The 17835-nt window shown below is 29.8% G+C and overlaps 1 protein-coding gene across 9 annotated transcripts in view; it reads right to left on the bottom strand.

Moving 5' to 3' along the window:
• The window catches only part of LOC140051066 (microtubule-associated serine/threonine-protein kinase 2-like), a 75397-nt gene that overhangs the window by 28870 nt on the left and 28692 nt on the right, over nucleotides 1–17835 (bottom strand). For 7 of the 9 annotated variants that reach the window (XM_072096146.1, XM_072096150.1, XM_072096151.1 and 4 more), the window contains 4 exons: nucleotides 15832–16125; nucleotides 12289–12312; nucleotides 6807–6835; nucleotides 4163–4224 (listed from right to left, as the gene is read on the bottom strand). In XM_072096146.1, coding sequence (XP_071952247.1) covers nucleotides 4163–4224; nucleotides 6807–6835; nucleotides 12289–12312; nucleotides 15832–16125 — 409 coding nt within the window. Of the gene's footprint in view, nucleotides 1–4162; nucleotides 4225–6806; nucleotides 6836–10373; nucleotides 11013–12288; nucleotides 12313–15831; nucleotides 16126–17835 lie in introns of those variants that run through there. The other 2 variants (XM_072096149.1, XM_072096156.1) reach the window with 2 other exon arrangements.

Raw genomic sequence — 17835 nt, 5'->3', positions numbered from 1 at the left:
TATAAAAATAATAATTGTTATACATCCCTGGTCTGAATCTCCTGATCCATCGATCAGAAGTTCAATGCATAAAAACACACTTTGCCAGAATGGCCTTATAATGATAATTCTGATTTGTAAAAGCAGATTATCTCCAGGTCATTTTTATATTCCAATGCTAGTGTCATATGTTCAAATTGTACCAATCTCTCCTTAAATTCAATGGTTTGAGTCATGGATTACAGAATGCATTCACTGGCTTGGACCTTTCCACACCTGAAAGGCATTTCAGCAAATTGTGAAATTATTACTGACATGTAAACTTTGCTACCAAAACGTACAGTACTTTCCCTTTCCTGTTTGTTATATAGCCATAGATCATATTTGAAAAGGAAGATGCCAATTTGGAGAGTGACAATTTTATTATTTAAACTAACATACTATCTATACTGTAACCAAAAAGCTTCCGAATATCTGTGTGTTGGCCTATATACAGTAAGTTTATCAAATATTGATTGATTGAAATTAAAACTGTTGGTTCTATACCTGTCTAGACTACCTCGAGTGCAAGTACAGTACTATATAAAACGCCAACTTGTTTTTCACAATACTTTACTGTTTTCCGCTCAGTATATTAAAATTCATAATTTCACCATTTACCTTTATTGGCTTGTGACTCATTCTATCATTTTTTTTAACATCCCTTTGAAGGCCCGAAGGAATAAACGAAAATTAACCTGAGTTTCTATAGCAATTGTATTGAATTAAGTTGTGTATTAGACAAGAACTTTTCAAAACTTTCTGTTTATATAGTTTCATTCTTTACTTGCTATATTATAGAGTAACATTACTACTGTATTGCTGTAGCCTTTCTCCAAATAATAGAAAGTGGCCTATAATGTGTTAAAGTTGGAGCAGTTGTCATTAAAAAGAATTTTAAATATCTTGAAAACACTTGATTGCTTGTCCTATTGGTGGTTACACACAGTGTTGAAAAAGTATCTAGAAGAATCAGATTCTTTTTATTGTATCTCCACATTTGGTATTTTGTCCAGTATCATCATAAGCAAATTCTGAAATACAGTATCACATTTGTATCGTGGCGCATTACTTTATGTTACGGTTAGGCCAGGCATGGCCTATGATAAGGTCACATTATTATGTTTAGCCAGTTAGTGCTCATAAGCGTAATACACCATTGCTGATACTCCTATACTATACAGGGAATAATTTCGCCAGTGTACAGGGAATAATTTCGCCAGTGTAGCATAGCAAAAAGCTATACAAAACAACCATTTTGCAACAGATTTTTAAATTTTTGTAGCAAAAAATACAATACAAAACTATGTTTCTCGACTAAAAAATCAGTTTGATTAGCAATATTGCTAAACAAAATTTAAAAATGAAATTTTCCCCTGGTGTAGCATAGCAAAAAGCTATACAAAACAACCTTTTTGCTACACATTTCTACAATTGTGTAGCAAAAAATACAATACAAAACTATGTTTCTTGATTAAAAAATCAGTTTGATAGCAATTTTGCTAAACAAAATTTTCAAATGAAATTTTTCCCTGCTATACCTGCTCAGCTACGGTTACTGAACACATCAAACACAAAGTCAACATTTAATTTAGGGTTGCAACAGGCCAAGAGCAGAAAATAGTCACTGTCAGCATGGAAGATTTGAACTTCTGACCACAAGGTTAAGCATCAAAACATTTCCAAGCAATTCCCCAAAGAATGCAAGAACTGCTTTTATTGTATTAGTATAATAACATATGATAAACTTAACTACTTGGCTTAGCTCCAAATAGTCAGGAAAAAGAATGATACTAAAATGAACTGATTTTGAAAATAAAATAGGCAAAAAATGATTAGATTACCGACATGGATGGTTTCTAAAAAATTACATATGACAGGATGTTGTCATTTTTATTGAACAATTTAAAAAACATCACTGACTATATCTTTGTAACACCTGTCATCAATATCCTGAACTAAAACCTGATCAACGCCATCCTTCTCTCTCATCCATAATGGATCCTATACAGAACTGACAACATGATGCTCTCCATAAAACCATATGTCATTACTCTTTAATAATACACAATATGCAACATCCAAACCTGATCAACGTCATCCTACTCTCCACCCATAATGGATCCTATACAGAACTGACAACATGATGCTCTCCATAAAACCATATGTCATTACTCTTTAATAATACACAATATGCAACATCCAAAATCTGATCAACGCCATCCTTCTCTCTCATATGATCCATAATGGATCCTATACAGAACTGATTCTCTCCATAAAACCATTATATGTCATTACTCTTTACTATTACACAATATGCAACATCCAAAATCTGATAAACGCCATCCTTCTCTCTCATCCATAATGGATCCTATACAGAACTGACAACATGATGCTCTCCATAAAACCATATTCCATTCTCAAACCAATATCCATGCAACATCTAAAGAATTACTGGTATACAGTCATTTATTCTTTTCCTCCTCAAATGAACATTCTAAACACAGTAGGCCTAAGTACTCTAACTATCTCAACTTGATCCACCATGGCAGCTATACTCAAGCTCATAGCCAGGAGAGTTTGAAGTTTTCAACCTAGAAATCATAAGTTGAACTAATGTAAATATGCCAAACGAGTCTAGCTTGTGACTATTTTCTCCATTTTATGATAAAACAAACCCTCTGTAAAAACCAGACTATGGGTTTGATAAAGTCTTCCTTATTTCTTTCAAGTTGCATATCCCTAAAGTATAACATTAAAAAACAGTGCTAACAATAATCTAACTTTTTCCATCATGCTGGATCATTCAGGCCTACGTTTTGTTGACAGCACGCCAAAGCCTACGATTTGATGGAGATCAAAACAGTGTCCCACATGGTTGTTCAAATCACGCCAGCCTTGACCTAGCAACTTTTAACACACACGTTTTCGAGGCAATAATGATGATACTGTATTAAGCAATAGCTTCTCCTGTCAATGAATCTAATATATTTGTTTCCCGTTCTATGTTATATTGTTCAATGTTTATGTTCTTCAAATTATATGGTACATAAACCTAATCATATGTACTGTAATGATTGTTAATTGTTTTTTTGTTCTCCTCAAGCCCTTAACCTGATGGTTCGTGGGTTCTAAAGAACCTCCGCCCCCCTCCTTTTCATAAAGTGCCCTTTACAAGCTAATAACATGAAAGTGCTAGTAAATAGGCCTAACTCAGCAAATCTGATTCATCTTATACTACTGTAGTACTGTAGGCCAAGCCTAAATCTTATCTCCAATTGCTTACATTTACAAGTGTCACTTTTTACGAAAAAAAAGAACACCCTGTAAAAACGTAAAGCAATATGTAAAATAGATATTACAAATAATAAAATAAATGGTGTTGACAGTGATGGTAGTTTGAAATGACAATATTTTATATTAAGCTTTGTTGCTGGTATCATAAAAGCAATGAATCATCAAAAGGCCAATGTCATGCTGCTTATTAACTCAATCAAATGTTAACATTTTGGGAGATTAAATCGATAAATGAAAATTAGAAGTTCTTTTAAAAATATTATTATGTCTTTCTTAGTTTAGCTGTATGTACAAAACATACAGTCGCTGTTCACACAATTGTTGGATAAAGAATAATCAGTAGATTAATTACAGTGAAAAAAGGAACAACAAAGAAAATACATTATAATATGGATTGGTGACGTTTTTGTTGATAGATTCGTTGCTGAAGTATATATGCAATATTGTTACAAGAGCCTGTTTGCACTGATGTTTGTAAAAACAGAGATTGTTTCTCCTTTTTGTTAGAAATAAAAAGTCAGGCAAGTTTATAGATCTATTTTACGGAACTATTTTAATATTTCCTAGATTATTCATTTCTCTAAATAGATCATGGAGGTATTTATACCTCCATGATGATACAGTAAGCTCCTTATTCAGACCATTTCCGAGGTAAGGAATACTAGTCTTTTCCTTTTTGCTCTCTTTTTGTCTTCAAAATCCTGGGTAGGGATGAGTAACGATGTGCTTCCACTTTGAGGTTTTTTGTTTAAGATTCTAGGGTGGGAATGTGCCTGACACTACTCTGCTGTAAAGACTTGAGATAAAATTTTTTGATCATTAAACAATTACATAATTATGTTCTTACCATGGGAAACAGGTGAGTGTGCCCTAGGAAGAACTGGTGATGCCACCTTCCTTCCATGCTTACTGAAATAACAAGATAGATATAAACAGCTGAGAATTTCATATCATATTTGTAATAATGAATGCTTAAACAGAAAATATCGTTAAAAGGTCAACAGATCTGTCAGATGTTTACATTAATATGGAAAAGATGACAAAGTAATGTGCTATAATAAATTTAAGAAGCTTGACATAGATGCCAAATAAACATTTTAAATAATCTTCAATAATCTCTGCATACATTTTCACTAAACAAACAAATAGGGGTATATTGCTTGTTAAAAACAAATGTCTCATCGAATACAATTGTTTTGATATTTTTGTGCAAACGCGACTCTATAGCTCAATAAATCAAAACTGCAGCCATTGAGGCTTTCAGCATAATGTGCTATATCAAGTACCAGTTATTATTATTTATGTATATGGCCTTGTTTTATAGCAGTTCACTAAAAATCAAGTATTTGTAGACAAATTCTGGTATACATGAAAACATTTCTAAATGTAATCATGTAAGAATAAATCAAAACGCAAAAAGGCTTTAAAACATAAATGTCATAAATCTTACAAATTGATCTTATTTCATTTCTTCATTATCTAAAAATATCTCATATTATAATAATATTGCGTTCAAATATTCCTCTTATGAAATCCTCCCAGAGTCATATAATGCAGTATAAAATTTAATATCTACATTTCATTCTATCGCTAATTCAATAGCATTCTAGTAACATCATCTCGAGAGATTTGTTATATTGGATTGTGAAATAATCTTTACATTTTTCGCCACAACAACAATACTAATTTATTTTTAAGTATTTTTTATTTTACTTTATTCCTGCTCAGACCCCAGTCGTGTACAATTATTTCATGATATGAAAGTTTGTTTTTTTTTTCTTGAAAACTAAATTTGAAGTTAATATAAAATTAAGTTGATATTTTAAAACATTAACATGGAATGTTTTATTTAACCCTTTTTATCTTTCCATATTTGCTTTTGTCAATTATATTATTATGATGATCATTTGGGTTATTATAAACTAAAATAATGATAATAATGATTATAATATAAAATTATTTTTAAATTGTAATATTAGCAAATAAAAGACATGACTGTTCAACATGTTGCGGTATAGTGTACATGTGTGCATACTAAACTCCTTGATGAGATGATCACTTGCTCTGGTGCAATCTCATGGGCAATGAATATAGGCCAGTGTGGCCCAAAATAACATGTTTTAGGGTTAGCTGTTGAGCACAAGTGATGTATAATCCTATGGGATTTCAAATGTAGGGCTAATTGCCCAATTTAATTCCCCATGAGTATTACATTTGGACATAAGTTCTGCTTTTCGTTATGAGTTACTAGTTATCTTTCACTTTAGGGATTGAAAAAAAAAGCAGTTTGAGGGTTCTTTTTTTCGCTGGTTTTACTGTATCTTTTCACCTTCAACTATGATAACAGCCATCTTAACATTATGATTGAAGTCTTTATTAAGGTTATGGGATTCAAGGCAACATCAATCACTAGTATTTACCAGCAATTTAATCAAAATTATAGACAAATTTGTTGAAATTAATTAAAACAATTATAAAATGCAAAATTAATGAAATTCAAATTTCTTTTCAAATAATTGTATTCAGACGTAATGAACATCGTAAATGCTAAACGAGGATGACTCATTTGTATAAAGAAGTTCACCAACGACCCAATTTTTAAATTGGAATTGCATAACAGAATTTGAAGCATGTTTATCGGATGATTGCTCTCACGTGCCGTTAATGGAATGCGAACAAGTAGCAACAAATCAAATTTCTATGCCGTCGCTTCATGTTCTTATTAATGTATTATAAATGGCAGATCACAGTGGATTAGACAGATGTTTATAAAAAGCTGGATGTATCTACTCTATAGATATCAACATTTAATGATAAAATGTCAATAATAATGATGATGCTGAAAATAATGAAGTGGAACTGTAGCTTGGTGGTTAACATGTTTGCCTTCCAATCCCAAGGTCCACGGTTCAATCCTGACCTAGTGCCAGTTTTTTAACTCTTTCAACTTCACTCTCTAAGCTTCAAATGACAATCAGTTTATAATACTATATGATAACTTATACCGAAATATAGTTATTCATCCTGTATTATTGGCAAGTTGGATGTTCACTGTTGGATGCTTATGAAATAAATAAAATATTATTTGTGTAGATCAGAAATAAAAATGATCACAATGATATCTATTGATAGATAGTCTATCAACATTTAATGTTGAGATTAGAAAATAAAATTGATCTTATAAGCAATAATATTGAATATAATGGATTATTTTACAATGATGATATGACTGGTGACATTTGAAAAAATTAAAAAAAATCATCATAAAAAGATTAAAGTTTCTATATTCATGTATCAATATCAATAATAAATGCCCAGAACGCAACTATTTTAATGACAAAAATTAAAACAAATTAATCACAGAAACATTGGCTTCTGAAGTAAATTAGTGAACGCTGATTAAGACGTTATTCTAAACAGATAAACAGATGGTTTAAAGTTAACCACACCCAAAATGAACTTGGTTAACTTTCATATAGTGTCACACTCACCTTCCTCTACGTGTCACACCAAATTCTTTCTGAAAAATCAAAGAACAAATTCAATCAAGTATGTGTTCGTGATAGATGTACTCAATAATTAAGTATTTGAAGTTAACCACTGCATATTATTACTTACAATAATTAAAGGAAATATAATTAATGTGTTGGTAAAAAGCGTGTCTGTTCATAACATCCTCTGTAAATTGTAATATTAAGAAAGAGTATTTAGGGCAGAAAGATTATAGTAAGACCAGAATACAGTGGACAATTTCATATTTTGAGCAAGAGTATTTGGTATTGGGAAAGTTAACTATATACTGTATAAGCATATTGGCAGATACCAACCCCAAGGTGTGTTTTTAATATAGTTTAAAAAATTTAGCATGTATGTATTGATATTATTATTATTATATAGTAGCATTATGCATAGTTACCACTATAATGTGTGGAATAGCAATTTAATAATATATATATATATATATATCTGTAATAACTTTTTGTACGACTACGGTTTCAGCCATCGGCTGTTTGTGTCATTGACTTTTTTTGAATAAAGATATACCAAAATATTTATATATTTATATATTATATTTGTATACAAGGCAAAGCATTATTTCTCCTTGACTTATTTAAAAAGCATATTATAATTACTACTAGGATGTGAACATCATTCTGTAGCAACTTGGATGGCCATTTTGTTTCTCTTGAGACACATTTTCATATTTAATTCATGTTATAGTAAAGTGCAAAACACTTAAAGTTAGAATGTCATAAAGTACAAAGTTAATGGTATATTATACTACATATGTATTAAAATAAAAAATCAAAATCAACAAAAATATTAAATACTATATTTAATACATAGAATAGGGCAATTGATCTCTGTTGCACATTAGTACAATTGAGAACTAATGCTGTTCTGCCGTATTACAACAAGGATGTTTAAGAGTCGCTAGCCAATCAAATTGGAACAATACCATGAAAGCCCTAGTGGTCTAATGGTTTGGGACATTTACATATCAATCAGATGGTTCGAATCTTGGTCAAGGAGATTTGTCTCACAGACTTTCTCTTTATCGTTTAACATATTCAGTATATCACTGGGCGGTTTAAGATAGAATGTCTATAATGTTTACCTAGAATATATAAATTTCTTCTGTACATTTATATTATACTTTTATTGAGAATATGATCAAGCGCTATTATTACCAACTGTGATAATTAGCTGGCGATTATGACAGACACTAATCACACAATAAGTAGACAAAACCATAATTTTAAATTATCATTGCTTTTAAGGCATAATGTACTATCATTATGGTAACACTTTGCAAGTATCCGTTTGGATCAGATACACGATTTTAATGTACATTGGAAATTTGACCGTAAATGCATCTTATGAACTTCTCGTATGTCCAATCCAATATGTCTCCATTAGAAATAGAAAACTGCTGCACAGAAAGGTAATTTATATACAAAGATGCATTTTACAAGATACAAATACACAATGGAAAAAAAATAATACAAACGCAACAAAAAATAATGCAACATAAATTACTGTATCCACTGTACCACATGAAAAAAAAATGTAGTTTAAAATGTGTAAAAAAAAAATGTCAACATTATATTTATAAACATTAAGAATCACTGGATGGTTTATAGTCATTAGTTCAGAAGACTACCAGAACTAAGGGGCTACAGCAGTCGGTCCCTAACCCATGCCGATATTATTGGCTCTTTAGGTACGGTAAACGGCGCCCCATACCTTAACGGCTCGGCCATTTGTAATGAAATACGATGAAATTTCCCATAATAATGGAATAAAAAGTTATTAACATTAATCATAAAAACCAACAAATTGGACATAAATTCTTTTATTTTATACCCCATTATACAATCAAGATTCTAATTTGTTGAACTTAATGGACTTTTACAATACTATCGCTTTAAAGATGTATTGTCCCCCAAAATCATGAAAAATAAAGATTTTTAAAATCGGACTTTGAATAGGCCATTTTGCAGTTTTAATGAAGTTGTTCACTTCCATAAGAAAAAAAATGGGAAAAAAAAATTATTTCACCTATAAAAAGACAAAATAAACAGTTAAATTACCTAAAAACTCATTGTCTTCCAGACAATTTGACCATTTTTTGCTTTAAATTACATTTTTCTCAGGTAAATAAATTTTTTTCAGACCCAATTTTTTTGTGAGAGTGAATAACTATTATGTGACATTAAAATAACATATTCAACAAAAAAATTGAAAAAAATATTTTTTTAGGGGGACAATATATCTTTAACTTTGATAATCATACAATACAACAATATTTTCAATGTCTCAATAGCGTGAGGAATACTACTAATATAAATCCAAGGTTGTACATATTTTCTATAAAACAATTATTTTACATAAACATGTGTACTTAACATCTCAAGGATGTAGAGTAAATTAAAATTGGATTTTTGGCCAAATGCAATTAAGTTGTTACAAATGGACTTAATGGTTTTGGAAATGATTATAAATGTATACTGTATGTTTAATTTAGAAAGTCATGAAAATGAGAAAATTATGTTGTTGTTGAAAAATGTACACTTTATATAGTGATTGCAATTCAGAATTTGATTTTCTACAAAATAAAATTCAGGTTTTTCAATGAAGGCTTATAAACTATGTTACTATATGATATAAAATAGATCAATATAGGCTATCTCTTCTTAGTTCTGGATATAATAATATCAAAAGTAATAATTGAAAACAAATCTGAGGTCATTAGAACCAAATAAATTATGCAGGATTCGAAAACGATTATAGCCTTCATAAAAAGAATTTCTAAACAATTGATTCACAATTGATAATTTATTAAAAAATATTAATTACTAAAATACTACTTCTAAAAAAATGAAACTATGAGAATTATTATACAAGTCCATGGTACACAGAAATAAAATGACCAGTCGAGACAGTGGACAGAAGATTGTCTTTGATGATATAGGCCATCGGATATAATTTAATTGACCAATAAAAATGGGCAATCACTAATATACTTGCCACCATAATGTCTATATTCAAAATTGTTTCAATGTCAAATGAAATATTCAAAGTGACAGAGATAAAAACAAAATTTAAATTTAAAGTGTTTATTCAAAATTACAGTATTTCAATAATTTTGTATATCACTCAAATGAAAGCCAAACATAACTGAATTCCATCATTACTAATACTAGAGCTTTCCAAATAATTTTATCATAATATAGAAGAATCTACCATATTTTTTCCCATGTTTAGGTACGACGCTAATATTTTTTATATCATAAGATCAACTGAATAATTAAAAATAAAATAAGGTAATTCTAACTAAAAAGACATATTGAGAATTCAACAATTTTATAGATATTTTATCATTTAATTTAAAAAAACCTGAGACACATCAGCGTTCTCAAATACAATGGAAATATATGCAAAATTAATTATTCACTTTTTCGTACCGTACTTCAGCAAAAAAACGAATGAGAAGCACAGATGAGATAGTAGTACTGAATTACTTTTGAAATACATTTTAAATTAACAATACTTACCCAAATTTCTAGTAGTAAATCTGAAGATGAATATGGCGAATTATCCATAGAGTCCTAAATTACTAACAAGGGAAGAAAACTCTTGCTGGTATCTGATGGTAATCATTGGTTCTAATGAAAATAGAACCGATACTACAAACAGCTGAGAGATTCAGCATTACATTAGCCTACCAACAGCTTGCAGAATAACCTTTACTATCATAAGTAAGCTGTCCATACATATTCTGTACAGTCCATGATTTGAATGGCTATCAGACACTTTAAGTGCATTATAGATTAGGTAACATCACTCTCCTCAACACATTAATCGCATAGTGCTGGTCGAATAGAAACACATGCAGTATAGACATGCCACCGTTTCAGCGTAGTCATTAAACGTCCATACCAATTTCCATTACAAATTATGCGACGGTAAACAAGCGACGAAAAAAATGAACTTTAGCACAGATGCTGCAACCATTAATGTTGTTTGTAAATGAACAAAAAAAAATAGAAATTATTCAACACAGTATGGTGCAACATCAGAATATTAAACTCGTCGTGACGGAGTGGTTGTTTAATGTGAACATAAAAACTGTACACCGAATTCTAGCTAATAGTTTAAATGCGCATTGAGGCTTAATGAGTTCTATGAAGTTCTACTACAGATTAATACAGTTTAGTTTTCTTTGATGGATATCTGTATAGGTCGTTTCATTTTAGGAGGTACAATCAATCTTAATACGTTGTAATAGGTAGGTTCTTATTAATTTTGAAAATCTCTGTATTACTGGGAGTCCTTGCGTCTATAGCCTTGATCTGACTTGGCTTTCTACAATACTTGTACAATCACAATTAACGAAAACAACCGTAGACACTTGGTCTACGCGGTTGGTCAGCATTGTAAACTCCAAACGATAAATATTTGTCATAAGCATATAAAATATTTTAAACAAATTTAGTTTTGGCAAAATTCTTAATTTCATTTGCATAGAAAATTAACATTTTTACAAAATATTATTTTAATTCATTTCATAAATGGTATTTATTAAAATCATATTTACAGAATTGTGAAAATTTTTTACATTATTAAAATTAAAGCAAACTAAAATCTTTCCTTATGCATTGCATTCATACAATGTATAGGTAACAAATTATTATAATTGCTAATGATTTTAAAATTCTCTTCAAGTGAAAGAATACAGTACGAAGTAGTTAATAGTAAATAAGTTTGGCCGAGTCCAGAATTAAAATAAAATACAATTCTTTTCGCAGAGACACCAAGGTTCTCCTGACAGTAACATGTGCAAACAAAGGAAAACAAAATATTTATGTTACTTTAATAACGTGACTTCGTCTGTACATGCACTGTACTCTAAGATTGAATATCCAAACACCCTGTCCCCACACATCCATGGCACCACAAAGAATTATACTAGTTAACTATTGGATTAGTAATTGATGTTAATCATTATACATAACAAATCTCATAACCACGTATACAAGATGAAATAATAAACAAATTACACTACCGTATACAGTACTGTATAATATTAGCACATCAAATAAATATTTACTTTAAAAAATGTATTAAATTTGTTTATTGTTCTGTATATACACTTTAAAGCATTATAAATGGAAGCTGTATGTGAAAATGATTTACTGTATATTGAATGAATGAAATTCGCAAATCAAATGCAATGTTTTAAAATTCAAGCTGAAACATATACAAAGGATTATTCATTATATAAAATATTTATGGGATAACATTACAGAAACAAAACCACTGCAAATCGTTAACATACCACAACAATTAGGTAAATGCTATTTAAAAAAAAAAAGAAACAACAAAATCTATGAAGAATTTACTGATAATAAACAAGCAAAACGAAAATTGAACAAAATACATCAACATTTATGATATTAAAATACCTACCAGTAATTGGAAGCTGGCTGAAGGCTATACAACGAAAGGAAATGAATCATATATCATTGATTTGTTTACTTTTTAATTTGTAAAACAATATATACAATTTAAATATTAATCTATCATAAAATAAATAAGAAATACTGTATAAGTTTCAGTAAACCTCAGTAAAACTTATAAATGTACTCCATAATATTCTTTTAAAACATAAATTTCATTTTAAAATGATCATTCTATTTTGTAAGATACATTAATCACATTTTAAACATTGAAATATTGCATGATTTTTGTAATAAAAATGTAGCTGACATTAAAAATTAAAGTAGCAAAAAGCTTTGATCTTCAATAAACAAGTGTAATCAGTGACATTAAACATGAAATCTAATGAATAAAGTAAAACAAAGTACGGAAATGTACAAAACACCGCTTACAAAATAAATTTCTTTGTAATTGAGAATTATAATTAATGGATAATAGAATGAATTGAACATTTGTTTTATGATTGCCAGAAAAAAAATTACAAAAAAAATGTAACTGGAAAAACGAGCACCTGTTGATGAGCACCTGTTAAAGGTGTAACATTTGGAATACTAAAAGCTGTCAACAACACATGCAAGGGATGGAATTAAAGGGCTAATTGTAAATGGGAAATCATATACACGAACCAAGTCCCCGACATACAGACGCTTTGTGGTTTTTATATACTTATGCCTTTCAGTGCTACTTGATGTCTGACTAAGAACAATTCCTTAAACACATTAAAGATCACGGTCATGATTGCTTTTAAATTTATTTTTTTTTGGTAAGATTTTTTTTTTCCTTTGAATATTCTACACTAAAATTAAGAAAATGTGCTCTGCGGCTTATTTTGATTTTTTTAATGATTGTGCAGGTATTACCCGATGAAGAGGTACAGTAGTACCTTTAGTTCATTTTTAGTAAAATTAACTTTGGCTCTTTACTAAATCTACAAATTAAATAATTTTAAAGCGTGGGTGTCCAGAAGTACTTGGAACTAGGCTTGAATCCCAACTTTGTATTCAAACTTTTAAATGCCAAATCAGTCTTGTCATATGCTACTATTAACTAGGGGTGCTTTCAACTGAATTGTAAATTTCTGGTGATTACACAATCTAAATAAAAACTTTTCTGTCATCTTATAATTAGTTCATCTGCAACTGGAAATTAGTGGTTAACCAAAGTTCTCTGAACCACAGATGCAAAGTAAATATGGGCACCAGTAAACACTCCCTACACGTCATCAAAGTTTACTACACTATTTAAGGCATTGGAAGATATTGCACATTCTGCATACGTTATGCATTTGGTGGGGAAAATGATTAAACAGTGAGTTATTCTCCTTAAAGACTAGGGACCAATTCTATTGTACTTCTTCATTTGGTTTTTAAATTTTAATCTTTTGTCCATCTATGAATCTGATTGTATCAATTATTTTGTATAGTTTTACATAATTGTAGCATATTATTTCAAAGTACCTTTAATTTTCTATTTAGAAAACAATGTTCGAAAGTACTACACTACACAGGTATAAAAACAACTAAAACAGTAATTGTACATTAAGTTAATCAGGAAAAATATGCGTGTATGTAGATAGAATTTTTCAAGACACAGTCACACAGTATCGATGACTTAATAAATAAGTGAATAACCTAGAATAGTTTTCAACCAAATTTATCTTCTACTGTAGATGTTAACTTTAAATCGGTTAAGTGAAGGAGATTTGTTTTAATGGTTTTGTGATCACCAGCATTGTAGGGGTCCCACTTGAAGGAATAAATGAGTCATGGTTTAAAGTGCCTAGCCAAGTGTTTCAGTAACACATTTTAAGAATAATTTAAAATTTCAAACCTCAATTTTTTATCTGAATAGATGGAATGTGCCACTTTTGAAAAGATGACTTTGAAGACAATTATAATTGACCTGACAGAAACTTTAATATGAGTGCCAAGGGCAGACTGTACACACTGGTACAGTACAAGAAAACCCCCCTGAAAAACAACCTTCCTATGACACGACGCGATCCAGTCAGTGTCATGCTGCAGCTGTAAAAAATGAACTGTCTAATAATCAATTTCTGATTTATAAAAACCTTGTTTTTTAAGAAAAAAATGACTGATATCAAGTAGACCTTATAAAACTTCCAATATACCAATCTTGACCTAAAAGCAATACTGAAAGGGCAAATTACTCATTTTGAAACATTATTCTCCACCCACTTAAAAAAAAGGATTTCCAAATCAGGGGTTGCGGACACAATGTATTATGGCGCTTGACTGCTTGTGTCAAATTAATAAATAAATCTGAAAAAATTATTTATAACTAATTTTAAAGTTATCTCATTATTTTTATATGAAATTAGAAAATCCAAAGGGTATAATAATATTTAGTAATATTGTTAAGTAGTAGTACAATGTCAACATGAAACACTAACTACGTATAGTACAGTAGAATAAATATGATCATTATTACCCAATAGAATTGGAATTGAAACTAGATATAAAGATGATTTATGATTCTTTCTGAAGAAAATCATAAAATGTAAATAAACTTTTATGATGTTCATATAGTAGTAAAGTACATGTCACAGTTGAATAAGGCAATTTGAAAAAAATTAAAACTTATGTACCACTTATTAACTGATTTCCTGTGTTCAAAAACCAAGTTCATCCTTTTAAACAAATTAAATTTGATCAAATCATTTATGACAATTGAATTGGTTGATGACTACCTTGTGTGAAATGCCTTATATTATATTCATATAGAAATGTGTAATTTGGCAAATATTGACTGCATATAAATGTATTTCTATACTTGAAAACATTAAATAACTGAAGATTAAAAACCAGAACCTTTTTACAAGTGATACTTATCTTACAGTATCTGCAGTGTAATTCACCCACTCTGTTGTAGGTAGTAGTCGTCACATATCAAATATTTTAGGACAGCCACTACTCCAACAACAGAGGATTGCAAAAAAGATTTAGGAATAATGTTTGGTAAGCTAGTCTCTCAAAATCGTAGGAGAAAAAAGTTTAAAGCGACTGGACTGTATAACTCGTCGCCCGCGCCTTCTAATCAGGTTGTGAAGCGAAATGAAGCATGAAGTACACTCGTTAAATTTGCAGCAATCTCAATTTGAACCACATGTTTGAAATAATACTTATTAGAAACAAATTATTTGACTTGAGAATAATTTTCATCATCTGATTGAATTAACTCTTAAAAACATGTCAAAGTGGGTTTGTCACAATAACCAAATTATTAAGAGTGCTCTTAATTTCTAATGATCGCAGATAGAACAAAATAATTACGTTGGAAATTGAGTAAATTTCTTATAGATATAGGCCATTGACAAACAAGAAATGTTATACTTGTACACATTGGTGGTACTGTAATTGAAAAAAAGGGCAATGACGAAAAACTTTCTTCTAAAACTTATATTGGATTTTTTTAAATTTTTTTATTTTATAACCCTCGTTTCATATCTAACATTGTTTTATGAGCGGAAAATAACATATTAAAGACACTTACCAGACTTGGTCCTAATGAAGGTGCCGATTGTCCAAGCATCTGCCGTACCCTCAATAGGTTTGAGGAATCCCCCAAGATCAAGGCATTTGTGGTACTGTTTTGAAAACTTGCATTTACATTTACACTGTGGCTGAGAGAACTGCCCATTCCAAGGCTTCCACGACGGGCACATTTTGTCTCGTCTACCGATAGTGGACGTCCTAGACGCAGATTCCTAGGAATGGAGTTAGCTAGGCCAGCACTAAGGTGCTTTGTTTGCGCTTCAACTGCATGGAGCTCATCATCAAAATCAGACTGAGGAAAACAATAAATTTCAAAATTAATTAAAAATAATTACATAATATAAAAAGGCAATAAAAGAGATATTTATATCAAAACAAAGAAAGTCTGAAAATAAAATATGAATAATGAAAAACTGTGAAGCATGTTCTTAAAATAACTTTTGTTGTAAATAATTCTATTTTCTTTATGCTTTAATCAAATCAGATGAGAGGAAGATATTAATCAACTTATGTAATTATTAATTACTATGACCAACAACCAACATTTCATTATCATTCTCATATGACAAATCTCTGATAAAATAAATTACCGTATCAAATTAATAAATTAAACATGTAATCTTATGAATGATAATTATAACAAATCATTTTTTGCTGTAAGCATGTACAGTAGTTCATTAGCAACATTATATGAAATGGTATTACAACCATGAAATGCTGATAAGAACATTTAAATTAAATTTGACTATTTGCACGTATATTTTTCAGGATATTATGTTTCAGTTGAATTATTCTCTTCCGTTATGGAAAATGTTTAATCGTTCTTGTACATTCTTATTAAAATATTCTATGATATTAATGTTTCTTAAATAGATGTTATATCCTCTGCTAAAAATGTTTTTGTTGAATTTTATTTAAAACATTGAAAATAAAAACTACAAAGTCATCATACTGTAGAAGATTTATTATAAAACAGGTATTAAGGTCATAAGTAACATTTATTGAATCATATTTCAAATTCTCCTATAAACTATTTCAGCATCCTTTAACATGAATAAAATGATTAATGTAAATTAGCTTTCTTTCCCCACATGATGTTATGCTGTTTGTTGATAATTTATTAGGTAGTTTAGTATACTGTACATAAAAAAATAAGAAAAATATGTGGAAAATTTAAAAAAACAATATTCTTGCAATGTATCAAACTAGAATTACATTTTGGTGAAGTATATACCCACCGCTTCCTTGGAGTCTTAGAATCTAACCATAGCCATCAGCACAAGTTTGTGGTCAGGGTATAAACACTACCCTAGAGATCTAGAGGTTGTGGGTTCTAGCCCACATGGGAATTACTTGCAAATTTATGTACTACTAAGTATTAAGTACAATTACGTCAGAGCAGGACAAACATTTGACCAACTACATTTTAAAAAAATTAGACAACTAAATATAAAATGTGGATATGACGCTAGTCTCGCTTCACAAAATTAGATAAGAATCATTCTTAAAGGTCAGGTCTGAAAAAACATTTAAAATTTTTTAATATGTTGCTGCACATGTGAATACATTCAGGTTTAATGTTGTTAAATAGCAACAATACAGACTGAAGATTCCTACTGGTGAGACCAAAAATGGAGTAGAACGAGGGAAAATGATGCAAAAGCAGACAAAATCAAATTAGATTTAAGACAACAGGAAACTGTTAATTGCCAATGTCATAGAGTAAATGAGATTAAAGTAGACAAACAATCTATGTATAATCCCAGGATACAGAAGCTTTTACACAAACAACACACTTTAATGTGCTCATACTAATGTGCCGCAGGCGAAGAGAAAAAAATCTGCCATATATTAATGTGACAAAAATGTTTGTCAACCTTTGGTATGATTGTTGAATTTGTTTTGGTGGTTTTCAGTTTAAAATATTAAAATAATATAATTAATAATATTTTTACTTTCCTTCTTTTTTTATATGTTTTTAATTTTTTTGAAAATGTAATAT

This window comes from Antedon mediterranea, chromosome 6 (genome assembly GCF_964355755.1).
Source record: "Antedon mediterranea chromosome 6, ecAntMedi1.1, whole genome shotgun sequence".
Taxonomy (NCBI): domain Eukaryota; kingdom Metazoa; phylum Echinodermata; class Crinoidea; order Comatulida; family Antedonidae; genus Antedon; species Antedon mediterranea.
This window is presented reverse-complemented; position numbering and strand designations above follow the sequence as displayed.